At 37.4% G+C, this 24,762-nt stretch overlaps 1 protein-coding gene across 1 annotated transcript; it reads right to left on the bottom strand.

Moving 5' to 3' along the window:
- Nucleotides 1-643: 643 nt before the first annotated feature.
- LOC144973343 (S-adenosylmethionine synthase-like) lies at nucleotides 644-24,743 on the bottom strand. The gene is made up of 8 exons (XM_078915648.1): nucleotides 24,467-24,743; nucleotides 21,433-21,633; nucleotides 17,583-17,683; nucleotides 13,839-13,982; nucleotides 12,176-12,394; nucleotides 11,580-11,762; nucleotides 4,975-5,108; nucleotides 644-3,454 (listed from the first exon to the last, which is right to left on the bottom strand). The coding sequence occupies exons 1-8, from the start codon at nucleotides 24,591-24,593 to the stop codon at nucleotides 3,352-3,354; spliced, it is 1,212 nt and encodes a 403-aa protein (XP_078771774.1). The 5' UTR covers nucleotides 24,594-24,743; the 3' UTR covers nucleotides 644-3,351.
- Between the last annotated feature and the right edge of the window lie 19 nt (nucleotides 24,744-24,762).

Consider the following 24,762-nt stretch of genomic DNA (forward strand, 5'->3'; position numbering starts at 1 on the left):
CTTTCTAACTAAGTCAAGTTAAAAGTCTATCAAATACACAGCAAAAAGGAGATATTGACCCTCACATAGAATGATTTTTTGATTAATTCATCACATTGATGAGTATGATAGTAGTAGAGATATCGTTATATATTGTAGAAAAATCTTCAGTTGCTGATGAGGAGAATAATCTCATTATATAGGTAGGATGTATTTACATCAGGCAAGTGTTTACTGACTCAAGGGGAGATGCTAGAGATTGCATTATGCAAGAGAGGAAGATGTGATGAGAGCCTGTGTGAATGATGTACTTGCTCAAAACTTAGCCTAGATTTTATGAGACAATAATAGGTTAAAATAATAATAATATTAATAAATGGCATTTATAATGTGCTTTAACCCTGTTGACACTGGATCTAAGTGCTTTACAATGAAATAAAACAATACAAATTCCAGTAAGACAAATGAAGATAGAAAAGTGACACGATTCAAGTAACAACAACAAAACATGATTATGGTATAGCAACTTGAAACATTTTACTTCGGCAGTTGTGGCAATGTGACCATGGTAGATGAGAGTAATGCTATGAACGACAAATGAAATCCAGGCCTTAAACTGCTGATAAAAAATAAAGAAATCAAGATGACTTGATAAAGAGATATGTTTTTTTAACCTTTTTATAAATTCTAAATAATATAATCTCATACATGTATGCTCATATAAAATCATTTTTATAAAATGATATGTTATTCCACGTACTTCTTAAGTGAATTGAGCATAATTCCCTTTATAAGGTCATGGTGATGCAACAAATAATCTTAAGTGATATTCCAAAGGATTTCTTGCCTCAATATGAGACAGTTTGCCACACCATAATGTCATAGTTTACTTTTCAGATGGTAACAACTGTTAACCTAACCTTTCAAAAGAGAAATGACTTTTATAACTGAAATAAGAGTAAAGTAAATCAAAGTAATCAAATAATACTCAACATAAAAGGTAAAAGTTGATAGAAATGACGCCTCTAGAATCGTGGAAATTATATCCATTCTTTTAACATGAAATAAACATTAGGGACTTTAAAAGATGATATTGGTATTTTGTATAGGGATCTTTAAGTTTGAGTCATGTGATTGACTGATTGAGCAACAAGGCTTCCATTGAAAAAGATAGATTGTGAAGGAAATTTAATGTACACGTTTTTAGCCGATTCATTATAAAAAAATACGTTTAAGCCCTGCAAAAGTGTTAGAATGTAAAGACACTAAAAGACTGCAGTGGATATATTCATCACTCTGCTTTAAGTATGCAAAAGTTCTCGCTTTTATAGCATGCTAAAATGTTTATCTCATTATCTTAATTATTATTATCAATTACCAGTCGCATGCATTTTTCTGTTGTCATATAAAACCAGAACATTCTTGTATCTAATTAAATTAACCAGAGGATGAATTATGGCAATTCAATAATATATAGAATTTCAAAATCAGCTACATATTCAAATGAAGCTGAAATGATGCTGTAAAATTAGCTTATAATTACTGGCACATACCTCAGATTAACAGTATTGTATGAGAACGAATTCCTATCACGATAAAAATATAATAATAATAAAATACATGCGCAATGCAATCCCCAAAGTAGTATTAATAAATCTACAGATAATTCTTGTTTTTTAGTTTTGATTTAATTATTCGTGGATTTCTCCATTCCATCTAAGCCATGATAAGCCTTGTAAACCTTTAAAATCAGACTAGACTAAATAACATTTTGGACTATTGAGATCATCAATCATAAATGTTGTATCTCTGAAACAATTAATAATATTTTCATAGAATTTGATTCATCAAATAAAATATTCAGAAAAATGATTGTGGAATGGCCAGGTTCAAAAAATGCTCTGGATGGCATCGCACTTACAATTCACATAATAATTCACTGAACTTTGACTTTTATTTGTTGATAAAAACACTGCTCAATGACAAAAACTTTCTTTTCACGATTTTGTTAAGAAAACTCTCACTCCAAATGTTGGAGGATTAAGACGACTCTTAACTTGTGAAAAACTCTTATATCTGAAAATAAAACTTGAATAGAAGCTTCAAATTGAATTTACAAGATAGATGACGTGGACGTTTCAGATTTCCCCTTTGTCAACAAAACACGATGAATGAGACACTAAAGAGGAATGAGCGATGAGAGGATGGTGTTGTTAAAGCAATACATCCACATCATCTATCTTGCTGTGTAAATCAAATTATAATTTCTATTATTCAAGTGATTTCTAAGCTGCTTAGAAGCTGTGGACTGTAAAAGATAATAAATGAATATAACAGTTTTAAAAAGGAACAACATACCAAACACAGAACGTTTCAGGCTCAAAATAATTCTTCAGCCAACAGCAACCAAAAAAATAAATACATTACTAAAACACCCAGTAGGTCGTTTCTGTTATAAGATCTTATCTTATTGTATTTTTGCTACCTAACCCAGATTTTAAGTTGAAAAAGTTGAGCTTTTATATTGCGCAATGACCACTCGACGTACTCAAAGCGCTTTACAAGGGGTCCTTGGCCAACAGCAACAATTAACATGAATTACGAGACAATGCTTTTATAGGCCAGATACTCATTTTACACCTGAGTACGGTGAGAAAATGTGAGTAAAGAGACTTTTCCAAGGACTCAAATATGTGCAGAGCGAGGCTCGAACCCAGGACCTTTCAATCCAAAAGCGAATGTCATATCGCATTCCACATAGCAGCACAAAGTAATGTGTTTATGTTTTAATTGTTTTTTGTTGTCGACTGAAGAAAGGTTTTGAGCCCAAACAGTGTTTAGCATTTGGTTCTTTTTTTGAAGCCGTCATATTTATTTTTGTCTATTGCCTTTAATATCATTATTAGTATTGTATATTTCTTTGAGCTTCAAGCACCAACATTGTTATTTTACAGTTGAAAAGTTACCATTGACAGATCAAGTAGAGAGCGGTGAGGGCTGCCCCAAGCCTGGGATTGAAAAAGAAAAAAAAAAACACAAAAAAAAATAAATAAAACCTAACAAAAAGGTGAAAATGGAAAGACTTCGGACAGAACCAGTACAAACAGGTGGGCATTTTGGGTGCAAACCCTTCTTCAGCAAAAACAAAGGAACGTTGAAAAACAAATAAAACAGAATGTAGTGAGAATTGTATCGTCTGTATTCATAGGTGTTTGGACAATGAATGAAGCGGTAGAGTGGCATCACTGATGGTTTGCACTCAAAACGTCCATTGTTTGTACTGTTTCGTTTCCATCTGAAGCCTTTACATTCTCATCTTTGTGTTTGTATATTGACACACACAACACACTTTCTCCAATACGTTCATGAGGATCAAAATGACAGACGTTTCGGTTGTTCCCATGGGAATTCAGGTCGTCCAAAGTGACCGTATGCAGCGGTTGGTTGGAATATCGGCTTCTGTAATCCTAAGTCCCTATGGATGGATATCATGAGATGAAAATGTAATAAAACATTATTTTGATTGGTTGGAGAGAAAAATAAAGTGAGCCAATGTGACCAAAAAAAAAAAAAAAAAAGAACGGAGTATCAGAAACATTTCCACAATTCAATGGACATGGAAATACAGGGTGTTCATATAAAGTCTTTCCCTGATTTCAAAGACGTATTATTTTTAACATGTTATAGATATTTGCATCTGGTTTTCACCATCTTCTTGGGAAAAGTCATACAGATATATGTCCATTAGCCGTAGACCCACATTACAGCATCAAATTTACTGAAATCAAGAAACAAGGGAGAAGACACCGGTGGGGCGTAAGATAAAGATCTGTATAAGTGGGTTTTTTTTTCTTGTATTCATCTTCCTTACTTTGTCTGGCACCTTTCATACACACTTGTACTTGTACAGATCTTTACCTTACTGAAATCAACATGAACTTAAAAGACCTCATTTTTATCTCCTTTTAATTTGCTTGGTTGACGAGAATGGGGGTAGCGTGGCTCAGCAGTACGGTCATTGCTTCGTACCTGAAAGGTACCGAGTTCGATCACCCACCACTGCGCTGTGTGGCCTTGAGCAAGTCACCCCGCCTTAGCTAAATTTGGGGTGCTGCACTGCAGCTGACGCCTGGGTTATTCCAGTCTTCCCTTGGAAAAGATCCTGGAGACAAATTTCCCCTATGGGATAAATAAAGGGAATTTTATTTAATTTGATTTATTTACGTATCAATCTCTCAGTATGTCTGTCTCAGCAAATTTAGATTATCCTATTTTTTAATAAAAGTCGTTTTCCTGTAATGGTCTGCCAACTATAAAAGCCTATTGAGTTATCTTTGATGCTTTTGTTTCATGCCATTATATTGCTCAAAAAAGATTTGTGTTGCACTTTTGCCATTCAGAAATAGAAGAAGAGACAAATGATGTAGTTTAAGTTCAGGTTGATTTTGCCTAATGTTGTAGTCTTATGTGGGGTGACGACTCATGGGCATACATGTATGACTTTCCCTTAGAAGATGGAGAAAACCAGGTGAGTCTTTGAAATCAAGGAAAGACTTTATGGACACCTGTACATCTAGCTCAATCTAGAGACCAAACAAGTGACTTGCTTTGAGAAAATAAAACAATTTATCTAAAAATGATACAGACTATGAAATAGTCATAGGTTATCGTTATACACCTTTTGTGACAACAATCATGGCCACATAGTATATACCTTTTGTGAGAACAATCATAGTCACAGGTTATAGTTATAAACCTTTTATGACAAAAATCATAGTCGCAGGTTATCAGATAAACCTTTTGTGACAACAATCATAGTCACAGGTTATAGTTATATACCTTTTGTGACAACAAGCAATTAGACTTTTATATAAACAAACGAATAAAGAAACTATGCCACAATTTTCTATCTTTCTCATAATTGTTGAGACGCAAACACTGCTTGTTTTCATGTCTCATGAAAATGCACAAGGACAAACAAATAAGGTTACTTACTGTACAATTTTTCCTGGCCTCAAATCAAAATTGTGTTTGATGATTTTTAACAGTTCATCATTCTTTTTGGTGGACGTTCCAAAGCTGAAAACGGTGATACTCAGAGGTTCTGCCACTCCTGTAGCGTAGGCAACCTTAGAGAGCAATTTTGAAAGATATGGGTGATCCAAAACAAAGAAACTTTTACACAAAGCAGAAAATAGCAGACAACTTTTCAACAAACTAAAACGGCACACCATAATACCATCATGACCCAAAACGTCAGTATGTTTGGACATTTATATAATATAATCTAGACTTAGAGCCTATTCTGTTCAGTTCCAAAGACATGCAAGGGTCATTTTCATACATATAAACAGTCCAACTTTTCTTTTTTTTTAAATTTTCAAATCAGTCTCGATTTTATCGGACAGTTGGTTACTATGGCAGAATATTCAAGGAAGGGATTTAATACATATAAAAAAAATATTTAATAAACCAACCAATCAATAACGAGGATCTTTCATTATGCCTCATATATACAACATTGATGGTGACAAAAAATTTGAAAAATTTTAATGTTTGCCTTTAAGCCCCATTTTTACAGCACTATCCCTACTTTTAGAGCAATTGAGATGATGAAGTATACTCTATTGACAGATAAGGGAGCAGGCACCGGTGTAAGACAAAGATCTTAAAAAAATATGTATCAAATAGTGCCAGACAAAGCAAGAAAAAAAATATAAGAAAATAAAAACCCCCGCCCCCCCCCCCCCAAAAAAAAATCAATCTTCTCCGGTCGAAACATACTGATTTTTTTTTTCTTATATTTTTCTTTCTTGCTTTGTCTGGCACTGTTTCATACGCACTTTTTCAGATCATTGATAATCTGGTCTAGCAAGCCTCTAGTAAGTGGTAAACTGCACCTATTTGAATTTGTTCCACCACACAACACGTCCCTAACTGCCAGTATATTTGATTGAGCTAAATGTAACTTTTTAAAAGGAGGAAATTATATTATTTTTGTTCTTTGTTTTTTTCTTTGCAAAATCTCGAAAATTTTAAAAAATTAGACAAAAATTGCAGATTTTGCGGTTGCAATGCAAATCAGTGATATTTTGCGTTTTTTGTGTGGCCGCAACTTCGGCCGCAACTGATGCAAAAACCCGCCATGCCAGATTTCTCCCCTGACTCCGAAATTGCCGATCTCTGAGATCTAAGAAAGAACATCAGTATTGACAAACATATTTATAGCTCACAATTTCATTTTCAAAACATCTGCAGTGAAATATACTCTTAAATCAATTATCACATTTAATTTTATTCTATAAAGCCTACATAATATCTACATCTATATTATATTCAATATATTGCATGTAATAGATACATTCTTATCTAATATATTTTGAGGTATTTATAGGTTATTTAATGCTGATTTCTTTGTATTTTTAATGTCAAGACTTTAATCCATCTCTTTTCTTTGCATTGCACAATTTCCGAAAAGGATGAATAAAGTTTATTATTATTATCATTATTCTATTCTATACAAAGTTATGAACATTTAGTGTAAAAGATTAGCATTAATTTATTTGATTGTTTTCTCATTGAATCTCAGTTAGTAGAATAAAAAAGTACAAATAAAATCCAACAATTCATTTAACTTGTCATCCATTTTTTCCTAAAATCAAATTATGGCTTGACTCTCTCGAGTTCATATGATTGGAAAATCAAACAAAATGCTGAACTCGAGAGGGTTGGACATGAAACTTTGGTTAATCAATAATTTGCATGAAAGTAAACAAACACATAAAAAAAAACCAACAAAAAACCCCACAAAAATCCATAACAAAATGGCAGTGCCATTAGACAGGCCCAATTGTACATCTAATGAAAGAAAAAAAAAAAAAAAACAGAAAAAAACCCAACTCTTCTTCACAGCCGTTTACTGCTTTCACTTTAGTTCGACAGGTAAATTTTGCCGGACGCTAGTTCATAACAGATGGTGAGTCACGGCCTGTGCCGAAAGGGCGACTGAGCAATTTTTCCTATTTTGATGATTTTTTTCTCAAATTCAAAGTAGCGTAGAAAAGATGCTATTAGATGTTGCAATAAGATATTTTAGAGTCATAACTAGTGATTTACATACTTTTATTTGATATAATTTTAGTAGATCATTTGGGATTAGATTTTATAGGAAATAACCATAAAAATCGGTCAGAAATTTTAATTACTTCAAACGATATAATCAAAAATTACATAGTTATCTGAGTTTATACAAATAAATGAGAAATACTGCAATGATTATCAATATTCACAGAGTAGAAATATATAATCAAAGTCGTTTTGTAATGAAGCATTGTTGAGATATCCGCTCACCTGTGCAGCAATATCCTTTTTTGACAGCAATAAAAAAAATGCATGATCACCGAATTGTAGGGGTTTGTTGATCAAATGATCAAAACGAACTGTTTTTAGTAATGGCAATTGACAATTCTTAGGAAAAGATATGTAATATGCATTCCTTTGACGTTTGTATAGATCTAAACTATATAATAATAATAATAATAATAATAATAATAATAATAATAATAATAATAATAATAGTAATAGTAATAATAATAATAATAATAGTAATGATGATGACGATAATAATTACAATAATAATAAGGTAATAATAATAATAATAATAATAATAATAATAATAAAATAATAATAATAATAATAATAATAATAATAATAATATAATAATAATAATAATGATGATGATGATGATGATGATGATGATGATGATGATGATGATGATGAGATGACGATGATGATGATCATTTTCATGAAAATAATATAGTGTCTATCACCTAAACGCCTGCTAATTTTGGAAAAACGCAATAATTTCTCTTTAAAATAGCTTTTGAAATGCCCGTTTAAAAAAACATTGGAATTCGCCTTTATATGTCCACTCTGACAGAAAGGAAATTTAAAAAAAAGAAAGAAAGAAAGAATAAAGAATTTTACTGAATCATTTGCGGCCAAAGAATTGACACATCGCCTCCGAGAGTTTTATTTAACTTCCCAACGTCCCAAATTACTATCATTCATTCAATATAATTTACTCCTCCCCACTCCACGCTCTCCGGCAATTTCCTTTCATGTCCCTCAAACTGTTTTCTTTCCATGGAGCGTCCAATCAGCTTTTTACAATTGCCCATTTCCAATTGGCTGCTGAATAAGGACAATTCTAATTTCAATTGTCCACCAGTCTGTCATCAGCAAAGTCAAGAAAGCTCCTCCTACTCAAATCACATATACCCACGAATATGATAGGCCTTGTAGACCAGTCACTGGTCTTTGATGTTGTATAACCATCCGCCAGCTTTGATCACATCGCTTTTGATGATGTCACTCAATATCTATCTTCTCTCAAACCCGTTGACTGTACCACGAGTCAACATAAAAGAATATCGCGATGAGGTGCGAATCGTGAAGATGGAATGACGTAACTGTGTTAAAGTTATAGGTTCAAAGTTCAATTGTCAGAGAGAACTGATGAGAGATTAAACTGAGGTTGTAAAATGAAAATTGTTTCGTGGTAAAACGTTGCATAAATTAGTTTTATGTACACCAACACACACACACACACACACTAACACACTTACTCTCTCTCTCTCTCTCTCTCTCCAGAGCTGCGAGAACAAAAAAGGACGCCGACCAGATAGCTAATACTATTTAAAATGGAAATTTGTTGAAAATGGTCTGCTTATTGAACAACCAAAGCATCGTGGATAACAGAAATGATCATTGTGAATCAGTTGAAACACGTGATATCGATGTAATACTAATACTAGTAATAATCATAAAATATCAGTGTATTTATCTTACTCTTGATCACCACTGTAATATTATTATTATTATTATTATTATTATTATTATTATTATTATTATAATATAATAATAATAATAATAATAATATAATAATAATAATAATAATAATAATAATAATAATAATAATAATAATAATAATAATAATAATAATAATAATAATAATAAGTAATATCCATTTTTTTACAATAAAAAATCGTGATAAACGCATTGAAAAGGACGGGAAGGGGGGGGGGGAGATTAATGATCAGATAATCAAAATGAACTGTTATTTTAAAATAAATTGACAATCATAGGTAAAAATAAATATATATTTATTAACATACGTAAAACCTCACGATTATTTTAAGGAACAGCTGATTGTTACATGTCACAGAAACAGAATCTAATTAATCAACCAACGTTCTGTTTTCTTTTTTTTCACCGGTGGAACTTCACTTGCTAATTCTGGAGCAGTTTATATGAAATGCTTTTTAACCACATATCTCATTTGAGCCCTTTCACAGCTTATTCGACAGAGTCCATTTGCCATTTGCATTGAGACAATGCTTGTTTTCAGTATGACCATTCATCTGAGTAAAGAAAAAAAATCATTAGTTATTATTGATATTGATGATGATGATGATGATGATGATGATAATAAGAAAATAAGAGTTATAATAATATTATTGATTGTTAGTAATAATACGATAGTGATCGCTTAGATGCCTGCTAATAATAATAACGTAATAATTTTCCTTTAAAATATAGTTCTAAATGCCCGTTATGCAAAATGGAATCCGCCTATATACCCACTCTGAAATATTTTTAGCAAAAATAAGATAGAGAATGAAGTTTACTGTAGCATTTACGGCCAAAAAATTGATTTATCACCGGTCTGCGAGAGTCTTATTTGACACCTAGACAACGCCCCAAATTACTTTCAATTCATTTCAAATTTACTCCACCTCTCCAGCAATCTCATCCCGTGACATCCAAACTGCTTTCTATCCATGGAGTGCCAATCAGATGTTTACAATTACCCATTTCCAATTGGCTGCTGAAAAAGGACAATTATAATTTCACTCGTCCACCAGCCGGTCATCGGCAAAGTCAAATAAGCCCCTCCCACTCAAATCACAATCCCCTCGAATGTTCGGCCTTGTAGCGCAGTCCACCGGGCTTTTGATGTTACACAATCATCCGCCACCTTTGATTACATCGCTTTTTAATGATGTCATAATAATCTATCTACCCTCTTTTCTCACGCCCGTTGACTGTATCAACGGGCGATGTAGAAGAATATCGAGGGAAGGTGCGAATCGTGAAGACGGAATGGCAAATCGTGTGAAAGTTATAGGTTCAAAGTTCAATGCAATAAAAATCGTTCCGTGCTAAAAATGTGCGTACATGAGTTTTATACACACACACACACACACACACACACACACACCTCTCTCCTCTCTCTCTCTCTCTCTCTCTCTCGTGTGTGTACTACTACTACTACTACTACACTACTACTACTACTACTACTACTACTACTACTACTACTACATCTAATTACTGCGCTATCATCATCAACATCATCATCATCATCACCATAAAACAACAACAACAACAACAACAACAACGTTATCATCACCATTCGACTCGTGTTCTTATGTCTCTGGAGTTTGTCTGAATACGGGACTATTTTGTTAGCCAACAAAGAATTAGACAAGGTGTGTTTACACATTCATTGTGCAGAAACCTGTCATTACAAATCGGTGAAATAAATGCTATATTAAAAGTAGATTATTACTCTTATATTTACTACCATGTGTTAGGGTAACAAAACTCAGATAACATCAATTTGAATTTTTTAAACAATAAAAAATATTTTTCAGGTTAATTTTATATAGAAAAATATACATTTTTCAAGAAAGAATAAAGTATACTCACCATTTCTTGATATCAATGAAAATAATTGCGTCTTGAAGATGAGAATGTGGCCGTTATATCCATATAAAATAGAAAAATATGGAAGAAGTGAATGGTCAGCAATTGCAGTGTAAAAATGAACGATTTTACGAAATCTATCCTATAGCCTGACTGACAATGAAATCCAAGCGGTGCATTCTACCGGCAGGGATAAATATAGGCCAGTTCTCACGTTCTGGACATCTTTTATGACGTAACCACACGGTGGTCTCCCCGTCATCGACGGTGGGTCGTTCCCATTGGGGGTGAGGCGGTAGTAAACTAAAGTGAAAGATTTATAGTGTAATAAACGGCTGTGTCTTCTTCTTCCTTTTAAGTCTGTAACTTCAGATTTTGAAGATTCCACAGACCACAGTATTTGTCTTTCATTGGAGATGTGAGACTATTCCAATGTCTAAATGTTGATGGTATGAACGAGTACAAGTGGGCGTCCACTCTTGAATGGAGAACCATAAACTTGGATGACTCCAGCATTTTCATAGCCCAATATTCACTAAACAGTCTCAAAGTACTTTACAAGGGGTCCCTCACCAATAAAACACTAAAAGGACAAGAACGACACCTTTTAGGCGATAGGACATCTCTTTTCAACATAGACAACACTGTTTATGGCCAAGTAATCATTTTACACCTGAATAGGTTGGGAGAATGTGAATAAAAGGCCTTTTCCCAAAGACTCAACTATGCACCACTGAAAAGCAGGACATGAACCCTAGGCTTTTGGATCTAAAGGTGAGTGTCATAACACAAGATCAATAGCTGCGCAAATAAGAATTGAAAATATGCCTTACCTGTACTAAACACCTCCGACACAGACCAGCCTTTACAAGAGATTTGGCGACCCATCTGGCTGCATAGGAGCCACATCTCACCACATGGGAGCCATCTTTTCCAGAGAAGGCACCCCCACCATGGGCACCCCAGCCGCCGTACGTGTCTACTATAATTTTCCTCCCTGTCAAACCAGCATCACCCTTAAACGGAACAGAAAATGAATATTCGTTGTCACTCACTGAATTTTTAAAAATGCCTATGATGATAGTTATTTTACGTACTAAATACGTTAAAAAAAAAAAAAAAGAAGAAAAAATTGAGCTTTTATGTAGCGCACTATCCATTTAACATACTCAAAGCGCTTTACAAGGTGTCCCTGGCCAACAGCAACACTTAATATTTAGGACATGACATGACATCTAAAGGCTGTTAAAATACAGTGGGAAGTGTTCAGATACAATTCTAAAAAGCGTCACTTAACCTTAGCAATATATCTACTGTATAAATGACCCATAGCTATTTTCTTTCTTTCTCTCCTTATTTTAAATATTTGAATTTGACGAATTGACTGAAAATTTACAGGTCTAAAATTGAAGCTGTGGTCTCCCTTTACCTGAGGGCCTCCAATGATGAATTTGCCAGAAGGCTGTAGATGATAGACGGTGTCGTTGTCCAGGTACTTGGCTGGGATGACGGGTTTGATGACCTTCTCCAAGAGGTCAAAGCGCAATTGGTCTAGAGTCACATGCTCGTCGTGTTGGACTGAGATGACCACTGTGTGGACTCTGATGGGAACTGTGGCTCCAAACTCTATACCGTATTCTATTGTAACCTGATGGAAGAAGGAGGACACAATTGGAAATTGGTCAAAGAAATTGGTTTCTATCACTCAGCTGTTTATTATTGCTTTGAGACTGCCAGTGTATGATAAGTTGTCACTAAAATATATCAATCTTATCTTAATATATAAATGTTTAAGGTTACATAGTTTTGTGTGTGTTGCTATGTTTTACCTGGTGGATAGATGTTGTGAGCATTTTACTTAAATACAAAGCATCGCTACTGCTTTAGTAAAAGACAAAATATTGATTACAAACTGATGTTTTTGATTTCAACCAAAACTAATATATTTACGAAGGAAAATATGGATGATTAAAATAAAAAACAACAATACTCTTAGCAATACTATACTTCAGAAGTTAGATCAACAGGCCATTGATATGACACTATAAGAGACTTGCATAAAAAATTTCATACATAGTTTCTTACAGACTAAAAGACCAGAATAAAAGCATTACTAATACTTTGCACAAATGGAAGAACTGAACAACCCAGGCGTCTGCCAGCCACAATGCAGAGCCGAAAGCGACATGCTTTACCAAATAACCCACTTATTTTACACACCCTCACCAGACCGTATAAACTCTCCCCTTATCGACTATTTTCCGGATTTACCCCAAAACGTCAAACCCATGCAACATAAAACTAGATTTTAAAAACTCTTAACACAAAAGGTTTAGCAAGTGCTATGCATAATTTTGTTTGACAAAACAAGCTCGACAACACAGCATTAAGTTCTTATAACTATAACCAAAAAAATTTCTTCAAATTTTGTAACGTACACAAGACATCTGAGTGAGAAAAATGTTGGTTGCATCGTAAAGAACGTGACCATTTCCTGTATATGCAGTTGTTAATGTTTTTACGGTGTATGCAACATATTTAGGTCATATCAGTGAAAGTAAAGAGGAAGAAAATGGGATTGTAATAAAATAAAAAAATCTAAAATTACAATTAAAGCACCTCCAAGAAACTGTAAGACAAATTGGAATTGGTTCAAATATAGGGAACAGATGTAGATTCCAAGAGCATACTGCCATCAGTGTACTTAGTTTGAGATCACCTAAATTTCTCATCCTGACACAAGCACATGTCCCTACTAAGAGGAATACACTCAAATGTTTACAAATCATATAATTATACATGTAAAACAAATACAGTGCCTAACAGAGAGGTGATTTACAATTACAAGACAAAAAAATATCATCTCCCAAAACTCTAAATATACACTTGACTGTTTCCCTCCCAACTAGGTTATCCGGCCAGGGCCAAGATAAAACCAAGTAATCTCATTCCAAGACAAAGACAGAAAGCATGTTGGAAAACAGATATAGGGGTATAGAAAATACAGTAAGTATTTCCCTGCCCACTATGGGAGGTCTGGAACCTCACCCAGCTGCAGTTGGTGAGAAGAAGGTTAAACATAGCATTCAAACCTGTGCTTTTGAATCGGGTCTAGCCCACGCTAACTCTCCACTTTTCCTCAATGTAGCCAGACGGGCATTCAGCTTGTGTGATAGAGAAATGGTGAGAGGCATGCATTCTTCTGTCTCATCCGTAGCGTATCCAAACATCAAGCCCTGTAAAATTGAGATTCATAAATCAATATGTCAACTCATTCTATTTATCTACACAAGGTGACTAATGAATGTTCGAATACTTTAGTAGACCTTCATCAGAGCAATTGTTTGTCCCGTGTCTATAGCGTAAAACATACCAAAGCAATTGCTTGATACCCTTTGGATATGACACTTGTCTAATGCAAAGTACTTTCCACCAGATCTAACAGACCCAGCTACCCAATCACTGCTGGGTGGATAGGGGGGGGGGGGGGGAGGGGAGGGGGCTGGAAAAAATCTCGACTTCACCTGGGAATGTTGGGAATGGATGTGTCCTTTTGAACAGACCCAATCACTGCTGGCTGGATAGGGAGGGTGGGGCTGGAAAAAATCTCGACTTCACCCGAGAATGTTGGGAATGGATGTGTCCTTTTACATGGGAAGCGAGTGCTCTAACAGCTGAGCTATTGGAACAACCCCTCCCCTAATTCCTTTAGAGATTACAGTATTTAGTGGTATTGGCGGATCAGTGGTGCAGTGTCTCATCTTGCAGCAAAACCAGCTATGTTGAGAGTGGCCGGTGACCGGGTGGATGACAACAATCAGTCAGAAAACTGTGGTTATGGTATATCCTAAAAGTAAAGCACATCACACGTATATCACCCAATGCGACTCAGATGTGAGTGAAGTACCTTGCTGTGTATGCCGTGGAAAATATTGTAAAAGTACTTGTACAAAAAAAAATGCATGACAGACAATTAGTACTGTAAGAAATGAAAATTTCGTGGGTTCCATGTTGGGGGAAAACAACATCGTAAATCTCTGGAAATTCACTCTACAAATGTTCATATCAGAGGGCAGCGTGGCTCAGCGGTACTGTCTCTGCTTCGTACCCGAAAAGTACAGAGTTCGAACAACCGCCGCTGTGCTGTGGTGCCTTGAGCAAGTCACCTTGCCCTAGCTCAATTTGCGGCACTGCACTGTGGCTGATGTCTGGGTTATTCCAGTCTTCCCTTGGAATAGACCCTAGAGACAAATTTCCCCCATGGGATGAATAAAGGGAATTTTATTTTATTTATTTATTTCTTTAATCTTAAATTATTTTAAACATTTTTTAAAAATTAGAAGGCAAACAGACAAACTGAAAGAATTTTTAATTCAGAAAAGTGAGTGGAGCAGGCACTTATGTTGGTAACAACAAGATATGAAGTGAGTAGAAAAGTGCCAGAAGACAATAGAGAATAAAAATTTTTTTTCGCGGCGGTGGTGGGGTTTGAACCTGCGACCTTATTGGTACGACAACTCCGCCTGGCAGGTGAGAGCGTGGCTCTACCGTGTGAGCTATCCACGAACACAAAAATATTCGTTTCAAACCCAAAGTCATTTCTAGATCCCTCTCTCACCCACTTCTTGAGATCGCCGATTCGTTCGCCACCATCGCGAAGTAATTTTGACCAGCAGTTAAGCTTAATAGCCAATATTCTCATCACAAACATATAACATAGAAACGATTGAGACATTGAGTATGCTCCGGTGTATGGGGTGAATTTTTAATTCAGAAAAGTGAGTGGAGCAGGCACTTATGTTGGTAACAACAAGATATGAAGTGAGTAGAAAAGTGCCAGAAGACAATAGAGAATAAAAATTTTTTTTCGCGGCGGTGGTGGGGTTTGAACCTGCGACCTTATTGGTACGACAACTCCGCCTGGCAGGTGAGAGCGTGGCTCTACCGTGTGAGCTATCCACGAACACAAAAATATTCGTTTCAAACCCAAAGTCATTTCTAGATCCCTCTCTCACCCACTTCTTGAGATCGCCGATTCGTTCGCCACCATCGCGAAGTAATTTTGACCAGCAGTTAAGCTTAATAGCCAATATTCTCATCACAAACATATAACATAGAAACGATTGAGACATTGAGTATGCTCCGGTGTATGGGGTGAATTTTTAATTCAGAAAAGTGAGTGGAGCAGGCACTTATGTTGGTAACAACAAGATATGAAGTGAGTAGAAAAGTGCCAGAAGACAATAGAGAATAAAAAATTTTTTTCGCGGCGGTGGTGGGGTTTGAACCTGCGACGTTATTGGTACGACAACTCCGCCTGGCAGGTGAGAGCGTGGCTCTACCGTGTGAGCTATCCACGAACACAAAAATATTCGTTTCAAACCCAAAGTCATTTCTAGATCCCTCTCTCACCCACTTCTTGAGATCGCCGATTCGTTCGCCACCATCGCGAAGTAATTTTGACCAGCAGTTAAGCTTAATAGCCAATATTCTCATCACAAACATATAACATAGAAACGATTGAGACATTGAGTATGCTCCGGTGTATGGGGTGAATTTTTAATTCAGAAAAGTGAGTGGAGCAGGCACTTATGTTGGTAACAACAAGATATGAAGTGAGTAGAAAAGTGCCAGAAGACAATAGAGAATAAAAATTTTTTTTTTCGTGGCGGTGGTGGGGTTTGAACCTGCGACCTTATTGGTACGACAACTCCGCCTGGCAGGTGAGAGCGTGGCTCTACCGTGTGAGCTATCCACGAACACAAAAATATTCGTTTCAAACCCAAAGTCATTTCTAGATCCCTCTCTCACCCACTTCTTGAGATCGCCGATTCGTTCGCCACCATCGCGAAGTAATTTTGACCAGCAGTTAAGCTTAATAGCCAATATTCTCATCACAAACATATAACATAGAAACGATTGAGACATTGAGTATGCTCCGGTGTATGGGGTGAATTTTTAATTCAGAAAAGTGAGTGGAGCAGGCACTTATGTTGGTAACAACAAGATATGAAGATATCTTGTTGTAAACTGAAAGAATGCAGTCTGGGATTCTCTGCACTGTAAATTTACGAATATTTCTAAACAGCAACTCATGTGTAAGTTTCTGTTTCAAGATTCATACATTCAACATTGACAGTAATGCTTAATCTGACTGAGACAGATGATTTTTCATGGTTTAATATATAGGGTGTCCCTCAAAAATGTATACCCTATACACATTTTAAATTATTCTAAACCAGGTGTTTATTATTATTTCTATAATTTTAGACAAGTGTAAGAGTTTACAAACATTATTCTATCGTTTTCTCACCACCTGTATGGTTCTCAAACTGGTGTATTTTTTGGTACAGAAACTATCGGTAATACAAAGCAACGGAAAAGCATGACATATCCGTTTAGAACTCCTTTGATTTCTACGTACATTCGCATTCTATAACTGCTCTAATTCGGCAATTGTTGTAGATTTCATTGGGTAGACTTCGTTCTTTAGGTACCCACTTATAAAAGTCCAGAGGTATGAGAACTGGTGAACGTAAAGGGTATTTAAGAAACCACCTGTTTGGCTAGATCTCAACAAGTAAGGATCTTACTTTGCCCTTCCTTGCTGTAAATAAAAAAATCATCTTCTTTCACTAATCTTTGGTATAACAGGCTATTGCAGTAAGTCCAAGTAAATTTGATGGATCAGACACAGTAGCATTAAAAAAGAAGGGTTCACTTAATGTTTATGACAATAATTTATCAGCTGTTAAAAGGTGTATACATTTCTTTAACACAATGTATTCGTATGGAAACATGAATTTCCCTCAATGTAATTTTCTCCATTTCCCCACCTGGTCAACAGCAGGGATACTCTCGTCCTGGCAATTCAAATTTGACTCCACCTCGTGATGATCAAAGGCAGTCAGAATGTTACAAGTCTTGTAATCAAAACCTGTTATTGAAAGATACATAAACACAAACTGTAAGAATGAGAGTAAAAAACAAAAGAAAACAAAACATTGTTATTATTTTAAACTGCAAGATATGGTCTTGAAAAGAACCAAAAGAAGGAACCCAAAATAAAAAGAATAAAGTGACTATTTCTCTGAATGCTTGGTGAAATAAACTTGAACTCTATATCTCCGAACAGTTTCCAGTTTCCGTTCTCGAGATTTTTTTGGTTAGGTACCTATTTGCGAGAGTTTGTCGCCATCCTTCATCATTCTGCAACTTCTACAAGGATTTTTGTATTGGACAACTGACAACTTGCAATCTCGCTTCTGTCTTTTCTTAACAACAATAAAAACAAATAAACAGACAAGAAATAAAAAAGAAGCAAAATCTCGCATCCTCAACAAAAAGATATTCGGATTGGAGTCTGTATAACCATAACCTTATTTTACAGAGTATTCAGGTAAGTAGAGTTCAGCATTATTTGCTGAGCATTTGGAGAAATAGAGTTTCAAGTTTATTTCTTGAGCGTTTGGAACACAGAGTTTGGAAAAATAATATAAGTCAAGTTTATTTCCTGAGCGTTCGGAGAAATAGAGGTAGCAGCAGCTTCTTATGGTTCACACTATTATGTTATGACGATCGACCCAATCAGCAAAGTCCGGTCCGCATTCGTGCACCGTCGCGAACCCGCCCGGTAGCATCGTCACAACACACCTTTCGACTAGATGCTCTGCCGTTTCGGGTTCTTGCCCACAGCGTGGACATAAAGGACAGGAAGTTAGACCCCACTGATGTAACGCACCGGCCGTTAGGCAGCTCCTCGACCGAAGCCGATTCGCAGCTACCCAGTGTCTCCTCTTACTGGTATCAAAGCCTGGCAACTTCTCACCAAGCTTAGAGGAGTGTAGGTCCCCGCCCCCACGAGGGATTGAATTCGTCCAAACCGACTTCCATCTCGTATGTGCAGCTCTGTCCGTAGTCAGGGATTCTGCGTACAAGGGTTGCCGGGACTTATTTCGGCTCGAAACGGGGGCACCGTTCATTATGCGCATGAGAGGGGTATCCCCATTCCCTCTCTCTTTGATCTTACTCAGCCAGTTTCCCGTAATGGTCTCCCTCCGGACATCGGGGGGCTGGATCGCTGCCATTACCGGGCCCCATTCTCTAGGGGTTGTTGCTAGCGTTCCCGACACTATGTGCATCGACTTGCGAAGTTTTACATCCACCTTCTCAACGTTTCTGCTTCTACCCCACACTGGAGCGCAATACTCCGCGGTGGAATAGCATAGTGCCAGGGCGGATGTTCTCAGGAGCGCTTGGCTAGCGCCCCAAGTCGATCCCGCCAGCTTCCTCAGAAGACTATTCCGCTTCTCTATCTTCCGGGCAACCCCTTCGAGATGAACCCGATAGGTAAGGCTGCGATCCAGCGTCACCCCTAAGTATTTTGGACGCGGCTCATATGGGAGTGGCTGGTCCCCGACTAGGACATTCAGTTTACGGGTGTGCCAGCCACTGCATAAATGAAATGCAGTGGCCACGGTTTTTGAAGTGTTCATCTTCAGGTACCACTTGTCAAAGTAGGATTTGAGTCTGGTGACGTCCTCGCTGAGTACGCTCTCGAGACGGGTCCACACTTTACTCTGAGTAACGAGTGCCCAGTCGTCTGCGTATCCCAGCCTCAGGGAGGAAGTGTTCGGCATATCGCTAATGTAAACGTTAAACAACATTGGCGCAAGTACCGACCCCTGAGGGACCCCATTCTTCAATTTCCTAACTTTGCTCGTGACGTCTCCCAGCGCGACGTGGAATTGCCTTTCCCCTAAGATCGAAGAGAACAACTTCAAGGTCTTTTTGCACCTTATGATTTTTGCAAGTTTGAGCATTAACCCATCGCACCAGACCGTATCGTACGCCGCTGATAGGTCTATAAACACAGCACCTGTTTGCTGTTTTCTCTCGAACCCGTGCTCAATATGCTCTGTAAGGGCAATGACCTGCTCCGTGGTGCACCTCCCTTCCCTGAAGCCTGCCTGCTCAGGTGGCAGGGCAGCGTCTAGGACCGGCCCCCATCGGTTTAATAGAACACGCTCCAACAATTTGTAAAGACAGCTCAGCAGCGATATGGGTCTGTAACTGTCTGCCTCCTTCGCCGGCTTCCCTGGCTTCAGGATGGCAACTATCTTCGCATGCTTCCACACTTGTGGAAGCTTTCCGTTTGCAAGGATGTCAGACATTGCCTCTGCTAGCCAGGCCCGTGCCCTGGGGCCCAGATGCGTCACCATATCGGGATATACACCATCTATCCCAGCTGCTTTGCCGTTCTTCACTTCGCTAATGGCTGCACCCACTTCTCGGGGACTGAACGGGGCCGTCCAGTCCGACTCCTCCGCAGGTAGCGAGTCCAGAATCGTACGGTACGCCTTGCGGACACCGCGCTCAAAAGCCTGATTAGGGATCCGCTTGCTACGGTTCTTAATATTCTTGGCAATTGTGTCTGCCTCGCATTCCGGTGCAGCCTTCGCGAAATTCCGATCTGGGTCCAATTTCTTTATCAAACGCCAAGCGTGGCGGCTGGAGTGTGTAAAGTCGAGACTTTCCACGGTCTCCTGCCACCGTTGCTTCCTTCCCTCTGCCAGAGACTGAAGTAGTCTATCGGCTGTGTCCTGGGACTGGGTCTGCTGGTACTCTCGGTACAGCTCTTCCGACTCTGCTGTCCAGCAAGGGGTGTAGAATTTCCGTTTGCCCCGTGGAATAGAGCGTTGAGCGCTCTTAACCAGTAGCCTACTAAATCTGGTTATATTCTTGGACTTGGGAGGAATGGCAGGGCAGACCTGCTCGATATAGGAACTGAATTCCTCCCAGTCAGCCTTCCTGAAATTCCATCTGCAAAGTGGGAGAGACTGCACCCTCAGTATTGTCACCCCAGCTGTGACAAGAACCGGCCTGTGCTGGCTATGCGGAAAGTCCCCGAGGACTGTCCGCTTCACCTGCAACGGTTCACCGTTCGCGCCTTTCGTTACGAGGGTGAGGTCTGGAGTATACTCCTTCTTATGGCGGGTACCCCGGAAGGTACCCTTGGCTGTAGGATCGTACACTAGGTGTAGATCATTACAGTCCATCCATGAGCGGAGTTGTCTTCCTGCCTCGTTGCAGTCTCGGTAGCCCCATTCGTGATGGTGGCTATTAAAGTCTCCCAGACAGATGGAAGGATGGCTGACCACCGGTACCGGTGGTGTAGTCCAAGTCGCTCTAGGTGGTTTGTAAATATTATGCAAACACAGTCCACCTACTTCCACGGAAATTCGGTTCACCCCATTGCTGTCCGTTACGCTCTCAATGACCCTTACCTTCGATGGCTCTTTAGCGTAAACGCTAACCCCTCCTTTGAGCCTCGAAGTGTCCTCGCGTTGGACCACCGTATAGCCTGGGATCTGGAATCGGGAAGATAGAGGTCAAATCTATTTCCCGAGCGTTCAGAGAAAAGAGTTCAAATTTATTTTCCCGAACATTCAGAGAAATAGAGCCAGGCAAAAAAGAAAATGTGTAATGGCAAAAGATATAAATTATAGGATTTATTTCCTTAGAAAATTGCATTTGAGAGCAAAGGTACTTTAATGAGTATACATGATCAAGTATCTAAACACAAAAAATCAAATGAAGACCAATTGTTTGTTCTCTAAAAACTGAGACAAAGAATAGCTTTTTTTTTCTCATTTCCATCAATCTTACTCCATGTAGAATAAATACCTTTCACACTTCCATCATAGCCAATGTTTTTAATAGTGTCCCTGGCAATTTTCTGGAAATCCACATGAGCAGTGGTGGCGATGTCGCCCAACAGGAGTATCATCCCAGTTTTAGCCACACATTGACAAGAGACTTTAGCCAGGGGATCTTTCTGAAGAATAGCATCCAGTACTGCATCGCTAACCTGATCACAAATTTTATCTGGGGAAATGGTGACAGTGAACACACATATTAAAATTATTCTTTTGAATCTCAATTATAAAATAAATCATGGGCATCTTATCGTGGCTGTCGAAATTCCGCTGAGTTTATTGCCAGACATGTCCCCACTCTAATCTCAAAAAGTATAAACTAAAAGAATAAATAAATAAAAAGCAAGCAAACAAAAAAATTGCAGAGGGCAATCAAACGGTCAGGTAGAAAAAGCAAAACAAAACACAAAAACAAAAAATAAAAACAAATTTAAGAAATTAATGCTCAGAAACGGAACAAGGACAATCAAAAAAGAAGAAAAGAATAGACTCGCTGAAAAAAAAAACAAAAAACAGAAAGAGAGGTGGTTTTTTTTGGGTCAAATTTTAAAAATATCTTTCTCTTAAACAGGTATGAAAATACACATTAGCTAATGAATAGATGCATTTTTTTTTTATGTGTGCAATGATACATCATTATTATTGACAATCAGATCACTAAGCTGACAAGAACCCCCTGGAGACTCAGTTTACACATATAAATAAATAAATAAATAAAACTAGACTCTACTTCTGTAGACGGTTGAAAATTTGAACCCGCCCACCTTCCAATCCCAGCTTTTTATTTTTATTGACATGATTTTTTTAGGTCATTGTTAGAACTATTTTTTGTCAACCTAAAAAATTTGCGGCAATTTAAATCACCCCATTAAATCTTGCGTGAAACTCATCCGTGAAATAAACAATCCCCGGCCATCATTAATATCACCGAAATTGTGGTCAGAATGAACAAATTATAGAAACAAAAGAAGATCAATAACTAGAGTCTGAATAGCCTATCGTGGCTATTCGGACTCCAATGTGCATGCGCATACAGAGCGGAGAACGACACAATGTGGGCAGAAGGCAGAGGGTGGAACTGATAATGGTAAAGAAATAGAAAAAGAGTTCAGAAGAAATTCTGTTTTGCCCATATCACACTGACTCAGCTCATATCCCTACTTTGGACTGTAAAAGGATTGTTGTCTCACATTATCACAATGTTTATTTTTTGTCTTGATTGTATTTGTTAGAAATGATTTTCATTTATACCACAGTTGCTTTGATTGACTTTAATCTGGAGGTCCAATTGATCTATGATTTTGTCTTTCTTGTCAAATATAGTGGGTTTAGACTACCTGGTGATAGTTACTAAAATCGAATTTTGATTTGCAATAATTTTATCCATAATAAAAAAATATTTTAAAAAAATCAACAACAAAAAAACGATACTGCCACGGGAGACTATTCAGTCTGAGTCTGAATAATCTGTTGATTGCACATGCGCATTGGAATTTGAGTCCGAATCGCCATGGGAGACTATTCAGACTTGATTCCGAATAGCTGCAGCTGATCAATAAAGTTAACAGTAGGGCAGGTAGGTAGTGAAATCATTACTGGTTGGTCGACTATGAACTGATTCGCTGATTAACAAGTTTCTTGCTGGTTGAAAATAAAAGGCATAAATGCCAATTTGACATGTTCAGGTCAAAGTGTCAAAAACTGTCTGCCAATAATCTAGAGTTGGTTCGACAAGCAAATTTCTGCTTGTCGACAAAAGTCGACAAAGAAAAAATTTGTTGTCGGACCCAACGGTGTTCCATGGCCAGCTCAGTAAAAGCTGACAGGAGTGAGAACAACACCCCCTTGCCCTTTCCTGCACCACAACTGAAATGTGCGTGGTGCGTAGTTGTGTAATGTGGCCAACTACACGCGCATTTGTGAGCTATGGGGTTTTTGTTTTTTGTTTTCTTTTTTTCATTTTATTAAAAGTTTTATTGAGTAACTCGAAACTGGAAATAATTAATTAATCAAAAGGTCCACATATTTCAATAATTCATTTTAAAAAAATACTTTATTAAATGACATGAGCATTTTGAGTCAAAATAACAAACACTAGCATTAACAATTATTAATTAAGAGCAGGTGGTTGGCCGTTGGGGAAAGGGGAGAGGTGTTGGAACTTCCGTGGCTTACCTGCAATCTGGCATCACTGTGGCGGAAAATTGTGGTATTCTTGCTATAGTGATATATCTGCTCAATATTGTTACTTGCTATCTGATCTTATCAAAAATCAAATATCCTAGATAGATTAAAATTTATATGGTTTTTTTTTCTTCTTCATTTTATACTGAATTATTAATACACCAAATTTGTCGACAAATCGCATCCGTTCTTGACAGCGGTTCGACAAATCTTGTCAATAATACCATCCCTACAATAATCGACAACCTCAAAATTCACTGACTGGTTGCTGCATTAAATATGCCAATCAATAAGAATCAATATGGAATATTGAAATGTGAATTGGCTGTGACATATATGGATGACAAATGACTCAATGTTGACGAGGCACATCCAATTAAGGGTCATTAGATCAAGCTATTGAGTAGTAGTAGTAGTAGTGGTAGTCAGAGATGGGGCTGGGGACTGGAGTTATTATCTGTCACTGAGACATTGCAACTGCATCCTCCGTTTTACTTTGTTTATTTCTACTATATTGGTAACCTGAGAAAACTTTGAATCCGCCACCCCATATTCCACTTGCTTTCTATGCATTAGTTATAGACGTCTAGTCTAGTTCTTCTGAGGTTTAACTAGACTCACATTCATTGTGATTGTGACTGTGATTGTGAGTCACAGTCACAGTCACAGGACAAAGTGGTCAAAAAACTCATTTTCATTTGCCGTAATCCTTTTTAAATTTTAAAACCAACTCATTGTTTTGGGTTCCACTTTAAAAAAAAACAGGAAATAATCTGGCCTGAAACAGGACGATGGGAGGGACCTTAAAATTGTCTTACCAGGATGGCCTTCGCCAACAGATTCTGAGGTAAATAAAAATCTATAATTGCTGTCGGCAGATTTAGGACTTGATGCAGCTGATGATGATGCCTCATTCTCAACACTGCTTGGATTACTGTCGCTCATTTTCAATAGAATAATTAGAATCGATAAGAACAAAGCACTATCGGATGTATGCTATGCTAATCAACAGTAGGTTTAAAAAATAAATATAATTATTAAATTAAGAAATGAATGGAACCTTGGTTGACAGTGGTAAATAAAAGAACGAAAGTCGAGCACCGGTCACAAAGAA

This window comes from Berghia stephanieae, chromosome 5 (genome assembly GCF_034508935.2).
Source record: "Berghia stephanieae isolate SIO BIC M18660-M18661 chromosome 5, UCSD_Bste_1.3, whole genome shotgun sequence".
Taxonomy (NCBI): Eukaryota; Metazoa; Mollusca; class Gastropoda; order Nudibranchia; family Aeolidiidae; genus Berghia; species Berghia stephanieae.